Source organism: Leopardus geoffroyi, chromosome C3 (assembly GCF_018350155.1).
Source record: "Leopardus geoffroyi isolate Oge1 chromosome C3, O.geoffroyi_Oge1_pat1.0, whole genome shotgun sequence".
In the NCBI taxonomy this organism is placed as follows: domain Eukaryota; kingdom Metazoa; phylum Chordata; class Mammalia; order Carnivora; family Felidae; genus Leopardus; species Leopardus geoffroyi.
The window spans coordinates 40,264,122-40,278,573 of NC_059338.1; the positions used below are offsets into that span (position 1 = coordinate 40,264,122).

Below are 14,452 nucleotides of genomic sequence, written 5' to 3' on the forward strand. Positions count from 1 at the left end.
TACGAGTTAAGACGGGGGAAATTACTTCACCTACAGTCTCTTGTATCTAGAAACCAGACACGGGTGCCAGGTTGCCTCAGAGAACGGACGTTAAGCTAGTAAGATTTCACGTTATAATCTTTATACAGACAAAAAGCAATACAAAATTCAGAGACCAGACATCTCTCCCGCAGTCTTCTTCAGCTGATTCTTAATCAATGTTATTTTAGTCCACTGCAAATACAAACGTATATGGATGAGGTGAAGCAGGCTCCAAAACACAGCAATTTCCACTATTATCAGACAGGGCCAGGAAATGAAGTATTCCATTTAACCGAATTCTCTTATAATTGCACATTACGTTGTTACCAATGCCCAAAAGATTAGCATAAAATCAGACCATAGATATATCCTTAATGTAAGTGCACTTAAGCTAGTCAAGATTCAGTATCTTTTATAAACTCTAGCTGTTATGAGAATAACATAATGTGGGACATTCCTACTGTGGCCCACAGCTTGGCATAAATCACCTTTGAGTTCAAACGAAAATATAAATTTGCAAAAGAACAAGGGGATAAATCTGAGGACAATCACCCACCCTATGAAATGATCAGGGATTCTTTTTTAGGCTCCTTTAAAAACCAGAGCTGTCAGTCTAGTCTTAAGGGAGGTCCAAGAGTTATCGAATTCAGCATTCTCAAGAATAGACTCTCTGTCTTGAATAGAGTTTAACTATGAAGGTACTTTTGTGAAATTACTTATTCTTCCTCCATTTATGATTCTCTAATTAAAAGCAGAGTCAGGAGTATCCCTCAAGAAAATAATTCTAGCAGATTTCTATATTTTATTAGAATCCTTTATATTCCAATAAAATTCTTGATAGTCATTATTACTATTAACATGGCCTCCTTGCCGCTCCTAGCACCGTTTAGTAGAAACATAATGTAAGCCACATCTTCAACTTTAAATTTTCTAACAGCTACATTTAAAAAGCACAGAGAAATAAAATTAATTTTAAATTTCATTTAAAATAGTGTATTCAAGGGGCGCCTGGGTGGCGCAGTTGGTTAAGCGTCCGACTTCAGCCAGGTCACGATCTCACGGTCCGTGAGTTCGAGCCCCGCGTCGGGCTCTGGGCTGATGGCTCAGAGCCTGGAGCCTGTTTCCGATTCTGTGTCTCCCTCTCTCTCTGCCCCTCTCCCGTTCATGCTCTGTCTCTCTCTGTCCCAAAAATAAATAAAAAACGTTGAAAAAAAATTTAAAAAAAAATAAAATAAAATAAAATAGTGTATTCAAAACAGTAGGCTTCCAACATGTAACTAATATAAAAATGATGAGATAGTTTAAATTTTTTTTCATACTAGATCTTCAAACTCCGATGTGTATTTTCATACTTACCGCACATCTCAGTTCAAACTAGCCACACTTCAAGTATTCGATGGACACATGTGGCCAGTGGCTATCCTAGTGGACTATACAGTCTTAATAACTATTCAAGGAATTGAAAGAGTTTTGGCTCAATGTATGATCACGGCTTCTAATAATTCAAGCCATCTAAAAATGAAACCAACAGATTTATAAAAGGGTCAGAGCCCCATCTTTGGAAGGGTTGTGTCACAGTCCAGAGAGCCCATGTGATGTGTCACAGAGAAGACTGCCATATTGAGTGCCTCCAAGTGCCAGGCTCTGTAATACTAACAACTAACAAAACTAACTCTTTTAACCCTTCCAACAACTCATGGAGGTTGCTACTTTACCATCTCCATTTACAGATGAGGAAACTGAGGCACAGAGCAGTTCAGTAAGCATCCAGGATTACATTGGTGATAAGCGGCAGAGGCAGGACTCAAAGTCAGGCAGTTCTCACAGCTATGAAACCTGCTGCTTCTCTGTGCAATTATTTTTAAAATGTGAGAATTAGTCATAAGACACATTATGTTAACTACTCCTATCTTATCCCAGGTCAGTGATTCTCAAACTGTATTGGAAGGTAGGAAGGGCACAAGGAACCGGGGTTCCAGATAACCATCCCCTCTGCAAACATAACAGCTCTATTTTTTCCACTTAAGTTCCACCTAACATCTCATTTGGAGAAATGGGTGACATCCATTAATCCAAACGTGTTTTAACTATATTCTGAGCCTTGTCATCTTATGTCTTTCCCTTAATAAAAGTTCCTTGCAAGAAATTCATACCCAATTTTTTTTCTGAACTTAAAATAATTAAAAAAAAATTTTTTTCCTAAGGAGTTCATTTTATTTCCTGTAGCCAGGTTGTTAAGTTCACCCAGCTAGCATCTCTGTCTTCCTGTCACCCCAATCCTCATTCTCTTTCTGCTATTTGGTTCTTTTCCGAAAATGCAAGATGTTCATGTCAGTCACACTCTGCCTTGAAGTCCTTAGATGTCTCCCCATCTCACGGCGGCATTTTATTCTCCAAACAATTCAAAGAGGATTTTAGAAGGCTTTATTTTAGAAGGCTATTTAGAAGGCTATTATTTAGAAGGATTATTTTAGAAGGCTAAAATAATTGTGAAACACTGAGTTTGACACCTTTAAAAAAAATAGCATTTATGGAGGTGTTTCCCAAAGCATTTTACTACACTCCTTTTCTGCCACTACACATGCCCAGGAATTCGAACAGTGGAGGCAGCCTGCCTGGGGTTGAGGACAAGCCCAGTCACGGCCAGAAGGTCATCCTGTGCTGTGATCGCCCCGTCTGTAACATGGAGACGGCCAGAGAAGCCACCGCACAGAGTTGAAATGAGAATCAGATGAACTGATATGGGGAGGGCACTCAGCACAGTATGTGACATTAAAAGTTGGAGATTTATTTTAATTATTCTTGTGATACATTTTAGACACAATGTCCTACAGGATCCAGTTAAAACTCCCTGGCTAGATACATCAAACCCTTCAAAAGCAGTCTCCTGCCTGCCTTTCTACACTCCTACCCTCCCTGCCATGACCTCTCCACACACCCCTCCACACACACACACACACACACACACACACACACACACACAAACAGATCAGTGCAAAATGAACTCTGCCCTTCCCTGAAAATTCCACGTGCTTTCCTGTTTCTGTACCTCAGCACGGACTGTTCCCTTTGCTTTGTTTCTTGTTTGTCCTATTCTCTAAGCTCTAGGGTTTCTGGGATCGGGGACCCTCTCATGTTCAGCTTCCCTTGGGGCTTGATTGTATTTGCTGACCCTACGAACCAGGTCTGGGTCCTCTAAATGCCATTTGAAATGGCAGCACATCGATACATTCAAAACCAGATGTGAGCCTCATAAAGTCTACCATATGGATACATGTCATTATACATTTGTCAAAACCCACACAATGAACACCACCAAGAGTGAACCCTAATGTAAATGACGGATCAGGGTGATGATGATGTGTTAATGTGGGCTCATCGCCTGGAACACATGTTCCACTCTGGTGTGGGGGAGGGGATAGGAGTGGGGGGGGGCGGTGCAGGAGGTATGATCCACTGCGTTCCACTCGGTTTTGCCATGGAGCTAAAACAGCTTTAAAAAATAAAATCCATTTTTAAAATGACTAAATGAAGTGGCAAAACACAAATTATAATTAATGTAGATCAAGAATTAAATCAAAGTTAATTTTCTTTTCCTAAGATAAAGCTCTTAAAATGTCTAGGATACATCTACAGAACACTTCTAAATTTTTGGTTTTAATGTTTAATTATTCTTTTTTAAATTTTTTTTAATGTTTATTTATTTTTGAGAGAGAGAGACAAGTGCAAGCAGGGGAGGGTGAGAGATGGAGGGAGACACAGAATTCAAAGCAGGCTCCAGGCTCTAAGCTGTCAGCACAAGAGCCCAACGTGGGGCTTGAACCCACGAACCATAAGATCATGATCTGAGCACAAGTCAGACGCTTAACTGACTGAGTCACCCAGGCCTCCCAATGTTTATTCTTGAGAGATAGAGAAAAACAAAGCACAAGCAGGAGAGGGGCAGAGAGAGAGGGAGACACAGAATCTGAAGAAGCTCCAGGGTCTGAGCTGTCAGCACAGAGCCCGATGTGGGGCCCGAACCCACAGACTGTGAGATCATGACCTAAGCCAAGGTTGGACACTTAACTGACTGAGCCACCCAGGCACCCCAACTACAGAATCCTTCTAACAGCAAAGCCAAATACCCACCAGATCTGAGTTCCAAGCCTTAATAAAGACTCAAAATTCTGTTGTATTTTAGATAGATTTCCACTTTCTCCTCTCAAGCTCCATCAACTCTACTTGGAAAATGACCCAAATACAAAAAGAAAGTCAAGCGAGTAGAGCAGACCCCGTGTCCATCCCCTCCTCCTCCTGCTTCTGGGGAAAGAATGCACTCCTCCTCCAGGTGTGTGTGTGCAAATGAAGAACAAAGTAGGAGGTTGCGTGATCTCATCCTCTCATTTGAAAGTAGCTATAGCATTGTTTCACAAAAGGCCATACCTTCCATGTCATCTGTCACAGAACAAAGGCATACAATCAAAAAAAAAAAGAAAGTGATTTGCTCTAATGTGAATGCACCCATTTAGAGCATGTCAAAATAAAGCCAGCATTAAATGTCAACCCCACCTTCGCATTAGAAGATCAATCACACTGCAACAGACATGTGACAGCAGAATCTAGACTTCACTGCTTTGTCTTTTGTGACAACACAGTTGTGGGCCAATCCGGGTCTGACCTTTGCCCTCTCACTGAGAGAAGCAATACTCTGCTGAGAGTAATTATTACCGTCCACATCTCCAGACCCGCCTCCGCATGCACCTTAGACTCTGCCTGGGGATTCACAGAGATGCCTTCTTGGCCCCAAAGAATGACACCTGCTTTTGCATCCTTGGATCTTCAAGACTCCAGTTCCCCTGGCCCTGGATGGCCTTGCTTTCTTTGCCACCTGCTGAAGTCCTGTGCATCCTTCAAGTCCCCGTTCAGAGAGTGACGGCTCTGTTCATCCTTCACTGAAACTTCCTCCCCCCGGGGTCGCAGTGGTCAGCAGCACAGACTGTGTACTGCACAAGTCTAAGAAGAGCTACCGCCTTTCCGGCCTGCACCTGCATTGCATTTTAGCATGGATTGCATTTAATCTTGTGTTGTTGTTTTTTTTAAGTTTATTCATTTATTGAGAGAAAGAGAGAGAGTGGGGAGGGGCAGAGAGAGAAAGAGAATCCTGAGCAGGCTCCACACTGTCAGCGCAGAGCCTGATGAGGGGTTCAAACTCATGAACCGTGAGATCACGACCTGAGCCAAGACCGAGAGTCGGGTGCTTAACCGACTGAGCCACCCAGGCGCCCCTAGATCGCATTCAGCGTTAACTGCTTATTTAAATGCTGGATTCCCCTACTCACCCGTGCATATCTTGAAGACAAAATTACACCTTATTTATCTTCCCTCATCAAGTCCTAACACAGTGCCTGGCACATTGCAGTTGCTCAAGATTTTCTTCAATGAAAAATTTTTAAGACTCTCAAATTGGGACAGTTGTCAATACTAGATGCAGCACTATGCATTTTCCATACTGTATCTCTTTTAATATTTACAACAGTCCCATAAGATAAGTAAGGTTATCATTATTTCCACTTTATTGGTGAGAAAACCGATGCCCAGAGAAGCACGGTAACTTTTCCAAGGACACCTAACAAATGACACAACTATAATTTGAACCCAAGTCCCGGAGGCCAAAGACCGAGCCTATAACTCCTTCAGCAGGTGCTCTACTGTCTCCCAGTATATGCAAAGAATAGTTACTCCACCGTGAGTTACAGAGAATATTCAAAAGTGGAACCAGTGCATATCTTTCGTAAACGATCTAGAACAAACATTTTCATAAGAAATATAGCCAGTCTTCTAACCAACCGACCTCCAGTATTAAGGTTTTTCCTTTATGCCCATGCACACGCATATTTTTAAATATGTATACCCCAATGTGCTACTCATAAGCCAAAAGGAACCAGCTCTCAACGGGCAAAGGCAGCACCTTTTCCATGTTTATTTTGCTGGGTCAGCTACCAAGCCACATGTAGCTGTGCGACAGGAAAGTCTCCCTATACAGGAAAAGAAACTTCAAAGGAAGCTCTGATCACAGAAACCGACGTATAAACACGAAGACCGGCAGGAGACAGAAGGACTCAGGTGAAACTGTCCCCAAGAATACAACAGTTGGCCTGTGGAGGATGCCAAGGGGAGAAGAACTTCCCCGACCCCAATTCCTTTGTGCATATGGAAGAAGGTGGGTCATGAGGGGTGTGGAAGACATCGAACACCATCACCTCCAGAAGGCACCACCTCCCAAACCAGCACCCTGAGGTAATGGGCAATGTGGTCACAGGGCCCAGGACAACCACAGAGCTTTTTCTGCTCCTCAAATCTCAGGGGCTTGCAGTCCCTTCTGCACTGGCAACCACTGAATTATACCACCTGACCCACTGGCCACTCTGCCCCGGGCTCTCAGGACGCATAAGCATGTGCAGGGTTCTCACCAAAGAATTAAGACTGGAAGACTAAGGGCTTGCTTCTTATAAAGGACATGCTGCCCTAGGAGAGTTCCTTTTAAAGAGTGATAACATGACTGCCTTCATGGTCAACCCTGGCTTTGTTTAAGCCCAAAGAAGTCTAGGAATGCCTGGGTGGCTCTGTCGGTTGGGTGTCCAACTTCGGTTCAGGTCATGATCTCACCATTTGGGAGTTCGAGCCCCATGTCGGGCCCTGTGCTGACAGCTCAGAGCCTAGCCTGGAGTCTGCTTGGGATTCTGTGTCTCCCTCTTCCTCTACCCTCCCCTGCTCGCGTTCTGTCTCTCTCTCTCTCTCAAAAATAAATAAATATTAAAAGAAAAATTTTTTTAATAAATAAAAAAACTTAAAACGCTCACAGACAGCAGAAAGAAAACGAGGGTCATGAGGAATCCTGAAAGAAACAAAACGCCCATTTTATATGCGCCCACAAAAAGCCTCGCTGGTCATGCTCGCTTTAAATACTTTTTCAATTTTTTCCCCTCTTTGAAGAGGAAAATATAGAAACAAACAAACAAAAACTAAAAGCAGCTGCATCCATCCCCTCTGTGGGTGTTTTCTCCTAGATGTTCAGCTGGAATGCCAACCCGCTCCACGGCTGTAAAGAGAGACAATGACTTTGGACGTGACACGGCACCCCCCCCCCACCCCCCGCCCAACCTCCTCATAGAAGGTAACAAAAGGAAAGCCGCCACCCCAGGCAGGGTCCTGCTTGTCACGGCATTGGAGCAGGCCTCCTGATCCACTGACGCTGTGAGATCAAGCCTATGCCAAGGACAACAGGATCCTCTTAAACAGGAGGCTGGGACTGCAAAGCACGGCAGGTGCCAAGAGACAGGTGGCCAGTCCCTTGAGTGAGTTCTGGCTCAGATGCCCGCCCACACCCGCTGTTACCTCTCGCAACTCTAGCCTCTGGGCCACGGCCTCCAGGCACTCCTGCCCGGTGCTCTCCACCGACAGCGTGCACTCGATCACATTGCTGTCCAGCAGGCGGATCCGTGTGACAAAGCAGTTCTTGCTCAGGACGTTGTAGCGCCGTGTCCGACGGAGCTTCAGGCCGAAAGGCATGGCTGCGTGGCCCTCGGACGCCGCCTTCCTATCCCGGCGCCCACGCCCCTGAGATGGCCTTAGCAGCTTCGTGTCTGGGTGATGACACTACCGCACGTGCTCCTCCAGATGCCGAGAACGGTGTCCATGCCCGGTGCGGCGCTGCGGAGGATCGCTGCGAACAGAGAAGCAGCAAGGTCATTGGCTGCGAGGGAGGCTGCGGATGCCGCGGCGTACGATCCGCACACGCGAGCACACGCCCCCGGCCGGCCGGCCGGACGTCCACGTTCAAGAACCAGCAAGCTCTGCAGCCCTCAAGCCTCTTGGTGGAGCCCATGAGCTCTACCTGATCTTACAAGAGGGAGCTGATGAAATCCGTTCGACAGCTGAGGACGCGGAGGATCAGAGAGATGAGAAGACCTCACCTAAAGACGCACAAGGTGAATGGCAAGGTCAGAATTCAAACCAACGTCTATGGGCCTTGAATTCCCATGCTTTTTTCACTGCACCATCCTGTCCACTCAAGAAAGCAGTAGCGGTGGAACTGGAACACTGTGTAACTTCTAAATAGATCCTCTCGTTTCAACCTCATTAACAGCCTGATGGCGTAGGCTTTCTGATCCCCCCCTTTTACAGGGGAAAGAAGTGAAGCTCGATGATTTACGTGACTGGCTGATCCTGAACTTAGAATCTTATCTTGTTCCTTCTCCCTCTTTGCAACACTGCTTCCTTCTTTACCTTAACACTATTTACCTTTATTTTTATCTTAATATTTATTTTGTTATTTACTTTATACACTTAGAACGGATGATAGAAAATGAAGAGAATGCACATTTAATGGAAGTCGGCAACTTTCTACATTTGAAGAAGTTTTAAATATATGAATCTAATGCATTTATTATCACAACTCTGTGTTCTTCTTCACCAAACAGGCAGTTAGATGTGGGGAACTGCCCTACCGTCATTTTGTTCTTTTACAAAATGCTTGACGCAAAAGCCTTGCCACCAAACTAAAGATAACTTACTTAACTAATAGTGACATGTACTTACACCCTCATGTCCCACCAAATTCAAGGGATGACACTGCCATGGAGAACACAAAAAGAAAACAACAGCAAAAGTGGCTTTTACTGTTCCGCTCTCACTGGGAGTTTCTTCATCGTTATCTTCCAAAGAAGCCAGAAATGTTCAGACAACCTCTCTGTTCACCTTTTTCTTCCCCATTAAGCTCAAAAGACTATCTCTTGCTCATGTGATTGTTGTGTTAACTCCATTCCCTAAGTCAAGCAGATCCAACCTGACTTCACACCTTTCATCCAAAGAATTACCTCGGAGCCCCCTGACACTTAGAGGGGCAAATATGAGTAACTATTTACAGGCATTCCTGAATTAATAAATAAAATGGCTTTAATATTTAGAAACCACTCCCTGTCAGTACCCCAGGCCTCACAGAGGTTGTCAGGGCACAACCCTACAACAGAGCAAAACATACTCCCCAGACTCCCTCGGCCGGTCTTTGATGCCTGCCCTCTGGCACATTCCTTAGCATGACAGGTATGTTTTATGATGGCTTAAAATACACATGCTAGAGACTGTGGCTTGGTAAAACCTATTAACATTTCTAAATCACTTTGTGTTGGCAGACTGTCATGTTTACCTCTAAGGTAGACCAACCTGATGATCTCCTGATATCTGCAGGAAAGACTACACAGGGACCCACCCCAAAAAGCAAAAAAAGAAGTCAGGATTCAAATACAGAACCTTGAAGAGTTGACTGCTACACATTCCCTCACCTTGTTGAAGAACAAGGCAGAAGACACCAAGATTCAACTCGTATATTAACCAAGGAGCCTCAAACAGAAGAAATATTTGCTCTGTGGGCATAAGCCACACTTCTAATCCTGGGCTAGGCGCTTTACATCTGGGTGTGCCTCACCTTAAACACATATGAAAGAATGTGGCTGGCCGGGTACACCTTTATCCCAGCCACTATTAAAAACAATCCCTGCTATATATTCCATAGGACGCATCCAGAACACACAGTTAGAGAAATAAAAAGTACATTGCACACCAAATGCACAGATAATGCAGTTTGTATAATAAACAAAAACACATGAAGTACTGGGAAAGAACGTAAATTCCCTAAAACAATTAACTATTAGGGCCACATAGAGGTGACATTACACAGAACTCTCACTCTGTATTTTATACATTTCTAAAGTGTTGTAACGTTTTACAATCACCTTAGATTACTTTTGCAAATAAAGATTAGCTTAAAATGGATTAGCTACTAAAAATGGTATGTCAGAAGCAACATCTGCCACTCTGGCAGTGTATCTCCTAGAAAATACTGATTTTTTAAGATTTTTTAAGCTATTTAAGTCTTCAATTTGCAAGAAACTTGCTAGGTAAGGTATCCACAAAAATTTGTAAGAAAATTGGTCTGAAAAGTCAATGTCATGACATAAAATATTGAATGGGGGGGGGGGTGCCGGAGGGGGGTGTGGTGCTCTAGAGTAAAAGAGATCTAGGACTTATAAAAAACAAAATGCAATATGTGAACTTCAGTCAAATCCAGGGTTAAAAAGATACCTATAAAAGGCATGAGGCAATTAGGGAAATTTGAAATAGGGAACAGAAATGAGATGATATCAATGTATTACTAATAAATTTCTTGGTGTTTTTTTTTTTTTGTTTTGTTTTGTTTTTTTTTTTTTTTTAGAGACAGGGAGTGCACAAGCAGTGGAGAAGAGCAGAGAGAAAGAGAGAGAGAGAGAGAGAGAGAGAGAGGGAACCTCAAGCAGGCCCTATGCTCTCAGTGCAGAGCCCAACACAGGGCTTGATCCCACCACCTTGAGATCATGACCTGAGACGAAATCAAGAGTCGGATGCTCAATCGATGGAGCCGCCCAGGTGCCCCTTTTCTGTTATTGATAGAATTGTGCTTGTGTAAACAGAATGCTTTAGGAGATGGCAGTGGGTATATCTAGGGGTAAAAATGTCATAATATCTATAATTTACTTACAAATGGCTAAAAACCCAATGCATACATATACAGATTCAGAGTCGAACAAACATGACAAAACATTAATAGTTGTTAAATCTGGATGGTGGGCGTACAGATATTCACTGCACTGTTCTTTCAGCTTTTCTGTATACCTAAAAATGTTCATAATCAAAGGAACAACAACAACAACAAAAAAAACAAAACAAAAGGCAACCCTCAATACCGGTACTAAACATAGTCCTTACAGCTCGGGTGAAAATGCAGCTGGCTCTTTCTATGGACTTCTCTAATCCCTCCCTTTCTTTGTCTGAACTCCCACATCATTTCTGCCTATTGTAACACAGCAATCAAACTTGTGTTAATAGTATTAGCAAGGCTGACTCTAAACTCTTCCAGAACTAGAGACATGTTTTCTCCGTCTTTAACACCCACATCTTTCACCTAAATTAAAAGTTCATGGCATTTATGCCCAGAACTCGTGCGGTTGGAGGGTTGTGCTTCTGGAAAGAATTGCCAGGCACTCATTTAAGACACCCCTTGCTTCTAGGATGGGTCACACCTAAATGATTCCAGGTAAACCATCTGTGTGACACTAATCTGTAAGAAAAGGGTTAGAGGAGATGATCTGTTAGTCCCTTTCAGTGTTAACATTTTGATAGTCTATGAATTATCTGCCGTGTTTTTAAAAATGTTTATTTATTTTGAGAGAGAACACACATGCACATGTGCAGGGGAGAGGCAGAGAGAGAGAGAGAGAGAGAGAGAGAGTGAGTCCAAGCAGGCTCCACTCTGGGCTCTATCCCTTGAACCGTGAGATCATGACCTGAGTGGAAATCAAGAGTCTGACCCTTCACTGAGCCACCCAGGCCCCCCCTAACCGCCATGTTTAAGCTCTCAAAGAATCCATAGCACTTGTATCATGAGTCCATCTCCTAACTATTTACAAAGGCACACAGTTCTACAATACACGTGACCCAGCACCATCTGGGTTTTAAGCCTCCTTCCTCTGCTTTGTCCTTGATAGACAGAGAGAGGGAGGATTAAGATATGCCACCAGACAGGAGCACCTGGGTGGCTCAGTGGATTAAGCGTCAGACTTCAGCTTAATGATCTCGCAGTTTGTGAGTTCGAGCCCCGAGTCGGGCTCTGTGCTGACAGCTCAGAGCCTGGAGCCTGCTTCGGATTCTGTGTTTCCTCCTCTCTCTGCCCCTCCCCCACTCACACCATGTCTCTCTCTCAAAAATAAATAAACATTAAAAAAAAAAAAAGATATGTTACCAGACGGGAAACTGGATGTGAAGTCTATCACAAACAAGTCCTCTCTGGGACTCCAACGACTTTCCCTGTGTGGCTCTCAGGGGCCACATCATATTCACTTCATCACAGGAACATTGTAAAACCTAGAACAAAATGCCAAATTCTCATAAAAAGGTCACATGCTTATGAAACTGTAGATTTTCCTGATGATACTGGATTTCCAAAAGAGCTCAAACTAGGGGGTCGTCAATTCTATTTGCCATAAGATTTGGTTTTGTTTAATGGAAAACTCTTTTAAAAACTGAAGTCACTTAAAGGATGAGTTTTATTTGTCCCCTCTTCAAGAACATATCAAGTAAATAAGGGCAAGCTGCAAATGTTGCTTCCATTCATGGAAGTTTAAGGAAACAGACTCTTTTCTTGGTTAGTACAGATAGTAAAGCCGATAGTGCTGACTCATGATGTTTTTTTTTTTTTTCAAGACAAACAGCATCTTATTCTAATTTCCAAACATCATCTGCTGATCCTCTTTTTCACAGATGTAGCTTAGTGAGAAAAGTAGCATCGGATAAAAGAGTTAGACCCCAGCCCTTTAGTGACAAGAGTCACCGGGAGTAAGAAGCAAATGTGAAGGGTGGCCTGGGTGGCTCAGTCGGTTGGGCGTCTGACTCTTGATTTCAGCTCAGGTCAGGATCTCATGGTTCATGGGACTGAGCCCCACATCAGGCTCTGCACTGACATCTTCCTGCAGGAACTGGCCTAAGTGCACACCCAGCAACTTAACCTTTCCCTGCCTCAGTTTACTCATCTGTGAAGATAATACCCACCCTGCCCATCTGCGAGAAGTAAATGAGAAAATGCTTCTGTGGAGCACTCAGTGGCTATAAAGGTCCCCTTCCTCTTCCACCCTCATACAGTAAGCCCAGTCTGCTCAAAGGATAGCAAAGCAGCCGTGGAAAGGACCGGAGTATGTGACCACCTAAAGTCTTAAAAACAAAAAAACAGGGAAAGCAGAGAACACAGAGTTGAATGCAAAGCGATGACAAGTCCAAGGGTAGAACCGTGCATTGTCCCAGCACTCCACCTTGTCATCCTCCAGTGTACCGTCACCTAGAGCAGAAAGGAGCCAATCATCAGAAGAAACGCTCCCATACAGAGCCCATCCTAAGTGGGTAAGAAGGTTGCGGCCTTTTCCTTATCTTAGTCAATAACATGCTTACAGTGTCTGGTGTGAGGCAGCTGTTCTTTTTTCCAGTGGAAATTGATTCCCAATTGCTGTGGGTCTTAGAATCCAAATGGCTGTATCTCTACCGCTGATGGCATAGCACAGTCTCCCTCACCCCAGAGAAACTCCCGTGTGTGTCTTAGCTCCCCAACAAGAATCTTTTTTTTTTTTTTTTTAACATCTATTAATTGTTGAGAGAGAGAGACAGCACGAGTCGGGGAGGGGCAAAGAGAGAGGGAGACACAAAATCTGAAGCAGCTCCAGGCTCTGAGCTGTCAGCACAGGGTCTGATGCGGGGCTCGAACCCACGAACCGTGAGATCATGACCTGAGCCGAAGCAGGACGTTTAACCGACTGAGCCACCCAGGTGTCCCCACCACAAGAATTTTGAAGGGAGAGAGCTATGTCAGGTTTAGATTTGTAGTCGCCTTTGGATGTGGCAGGGCGCTAAATAAATATTTGTCACTATGATGAAAGAAAGAATGAATTCTGAAAGGGTTGAGTTTTTGAGGCCAAGGTAGGGCAGGGGCCTCCAGGTGACCTCAGTGGCACCTAAGGAATTTGGAGCCTTGGATAGATCTGACTTACGAGGGTGTGAGAAAGGCTAAAAAGTGCAGAGAAGAGGGATGAGAAGTTATTCAGCTCACTGGTGCTCTTTGGGGGTAAAAAATTGAACCCACACTTCTATAAGAACATTCCCACCCAAGCCTGTCTTTTCCAGCCCTTGATGTGTCTTAGACTGGGCGTGGTCTCAAAGACCAGAGAGATGCTACATCCCATGGAAGTTCTTTGCCAAAACAAGAAGGGAATTACCGATGTGATAAAGAATCCCAGTGTGCCCACGATTGCCGAAAGCAATTTGTAGGGATATTTGCTCTGTAAACACACTTTAAGGGCCTTTCATAGAATAAGTTACAGCAGAAGAGGACAGGACATACAGAAAAGCTTCAAAGTCACTTCTAAAACTCATTCCTGACCGATCAGCTTCCTAAGAAGAACTAATATGTAAGTTTCCATCTTCTAACAATCAGCTGTGGATTTCCAGCACCTTGTACTTTCTTTTTTCCCCCTAAACATATCAACAAAACACCTGCCAAATGGAAAACACAGAGCAGAGCCAGCTTTCTCATAGAAAAGTCAGTCGGCTGATCTAATAAATTTTAAATATGATGAGTAAGAAGTGGAGAGACCTTTCATAATATCAACCAAAGACAGCTTAATCCCCTTTACTAAATTACCTGTACTAAATTTCTTTAGGGAAAAGACAGGAATTAAAATCCAAATCTTAAATGCGGTCATCTTTTTATTTCCCATGCTATATTATGTACGCTTACTTCTGAAATCTGAACATAAGTTCTGAAATCACGAACATAAGCTAACTGCTGTTCCACTGCATTCTATATTTACTAACA

The 14,452-nt window shown here is 43.6% G+C and overlaps 1 protein-coding gene across 3 annotated transcripts in view; it reads right to left on the reverse strand.

The window, feature by feature from the left end:
- The window catches only part of PTPN14 (protein tyrosine phosphatase non-receptor type 14), a 180,900-nt gene that overhangs the window by 101,266 nt on the left and 65,182 nt on the right, over positions 1 to 14,452 (reverse strand). For all 3 annotated transcript variants that reach the window (XM_045452537.1, XM_045452538.1, XM_045452539.1), the window contains exon 2: positions 7,399 to 7,726. In XM_045452537.1, coding sequence (XP_045308493.1) covers positions 7,399 to 7,572 — 174 coding nt within the window. In that variant the 5' untranslated portion in view covers positions 7,573 to 7,726. The remainder of the gene's footprint in view (positions 1 to 7,398; positions 7,727 to 14,452) is intronic.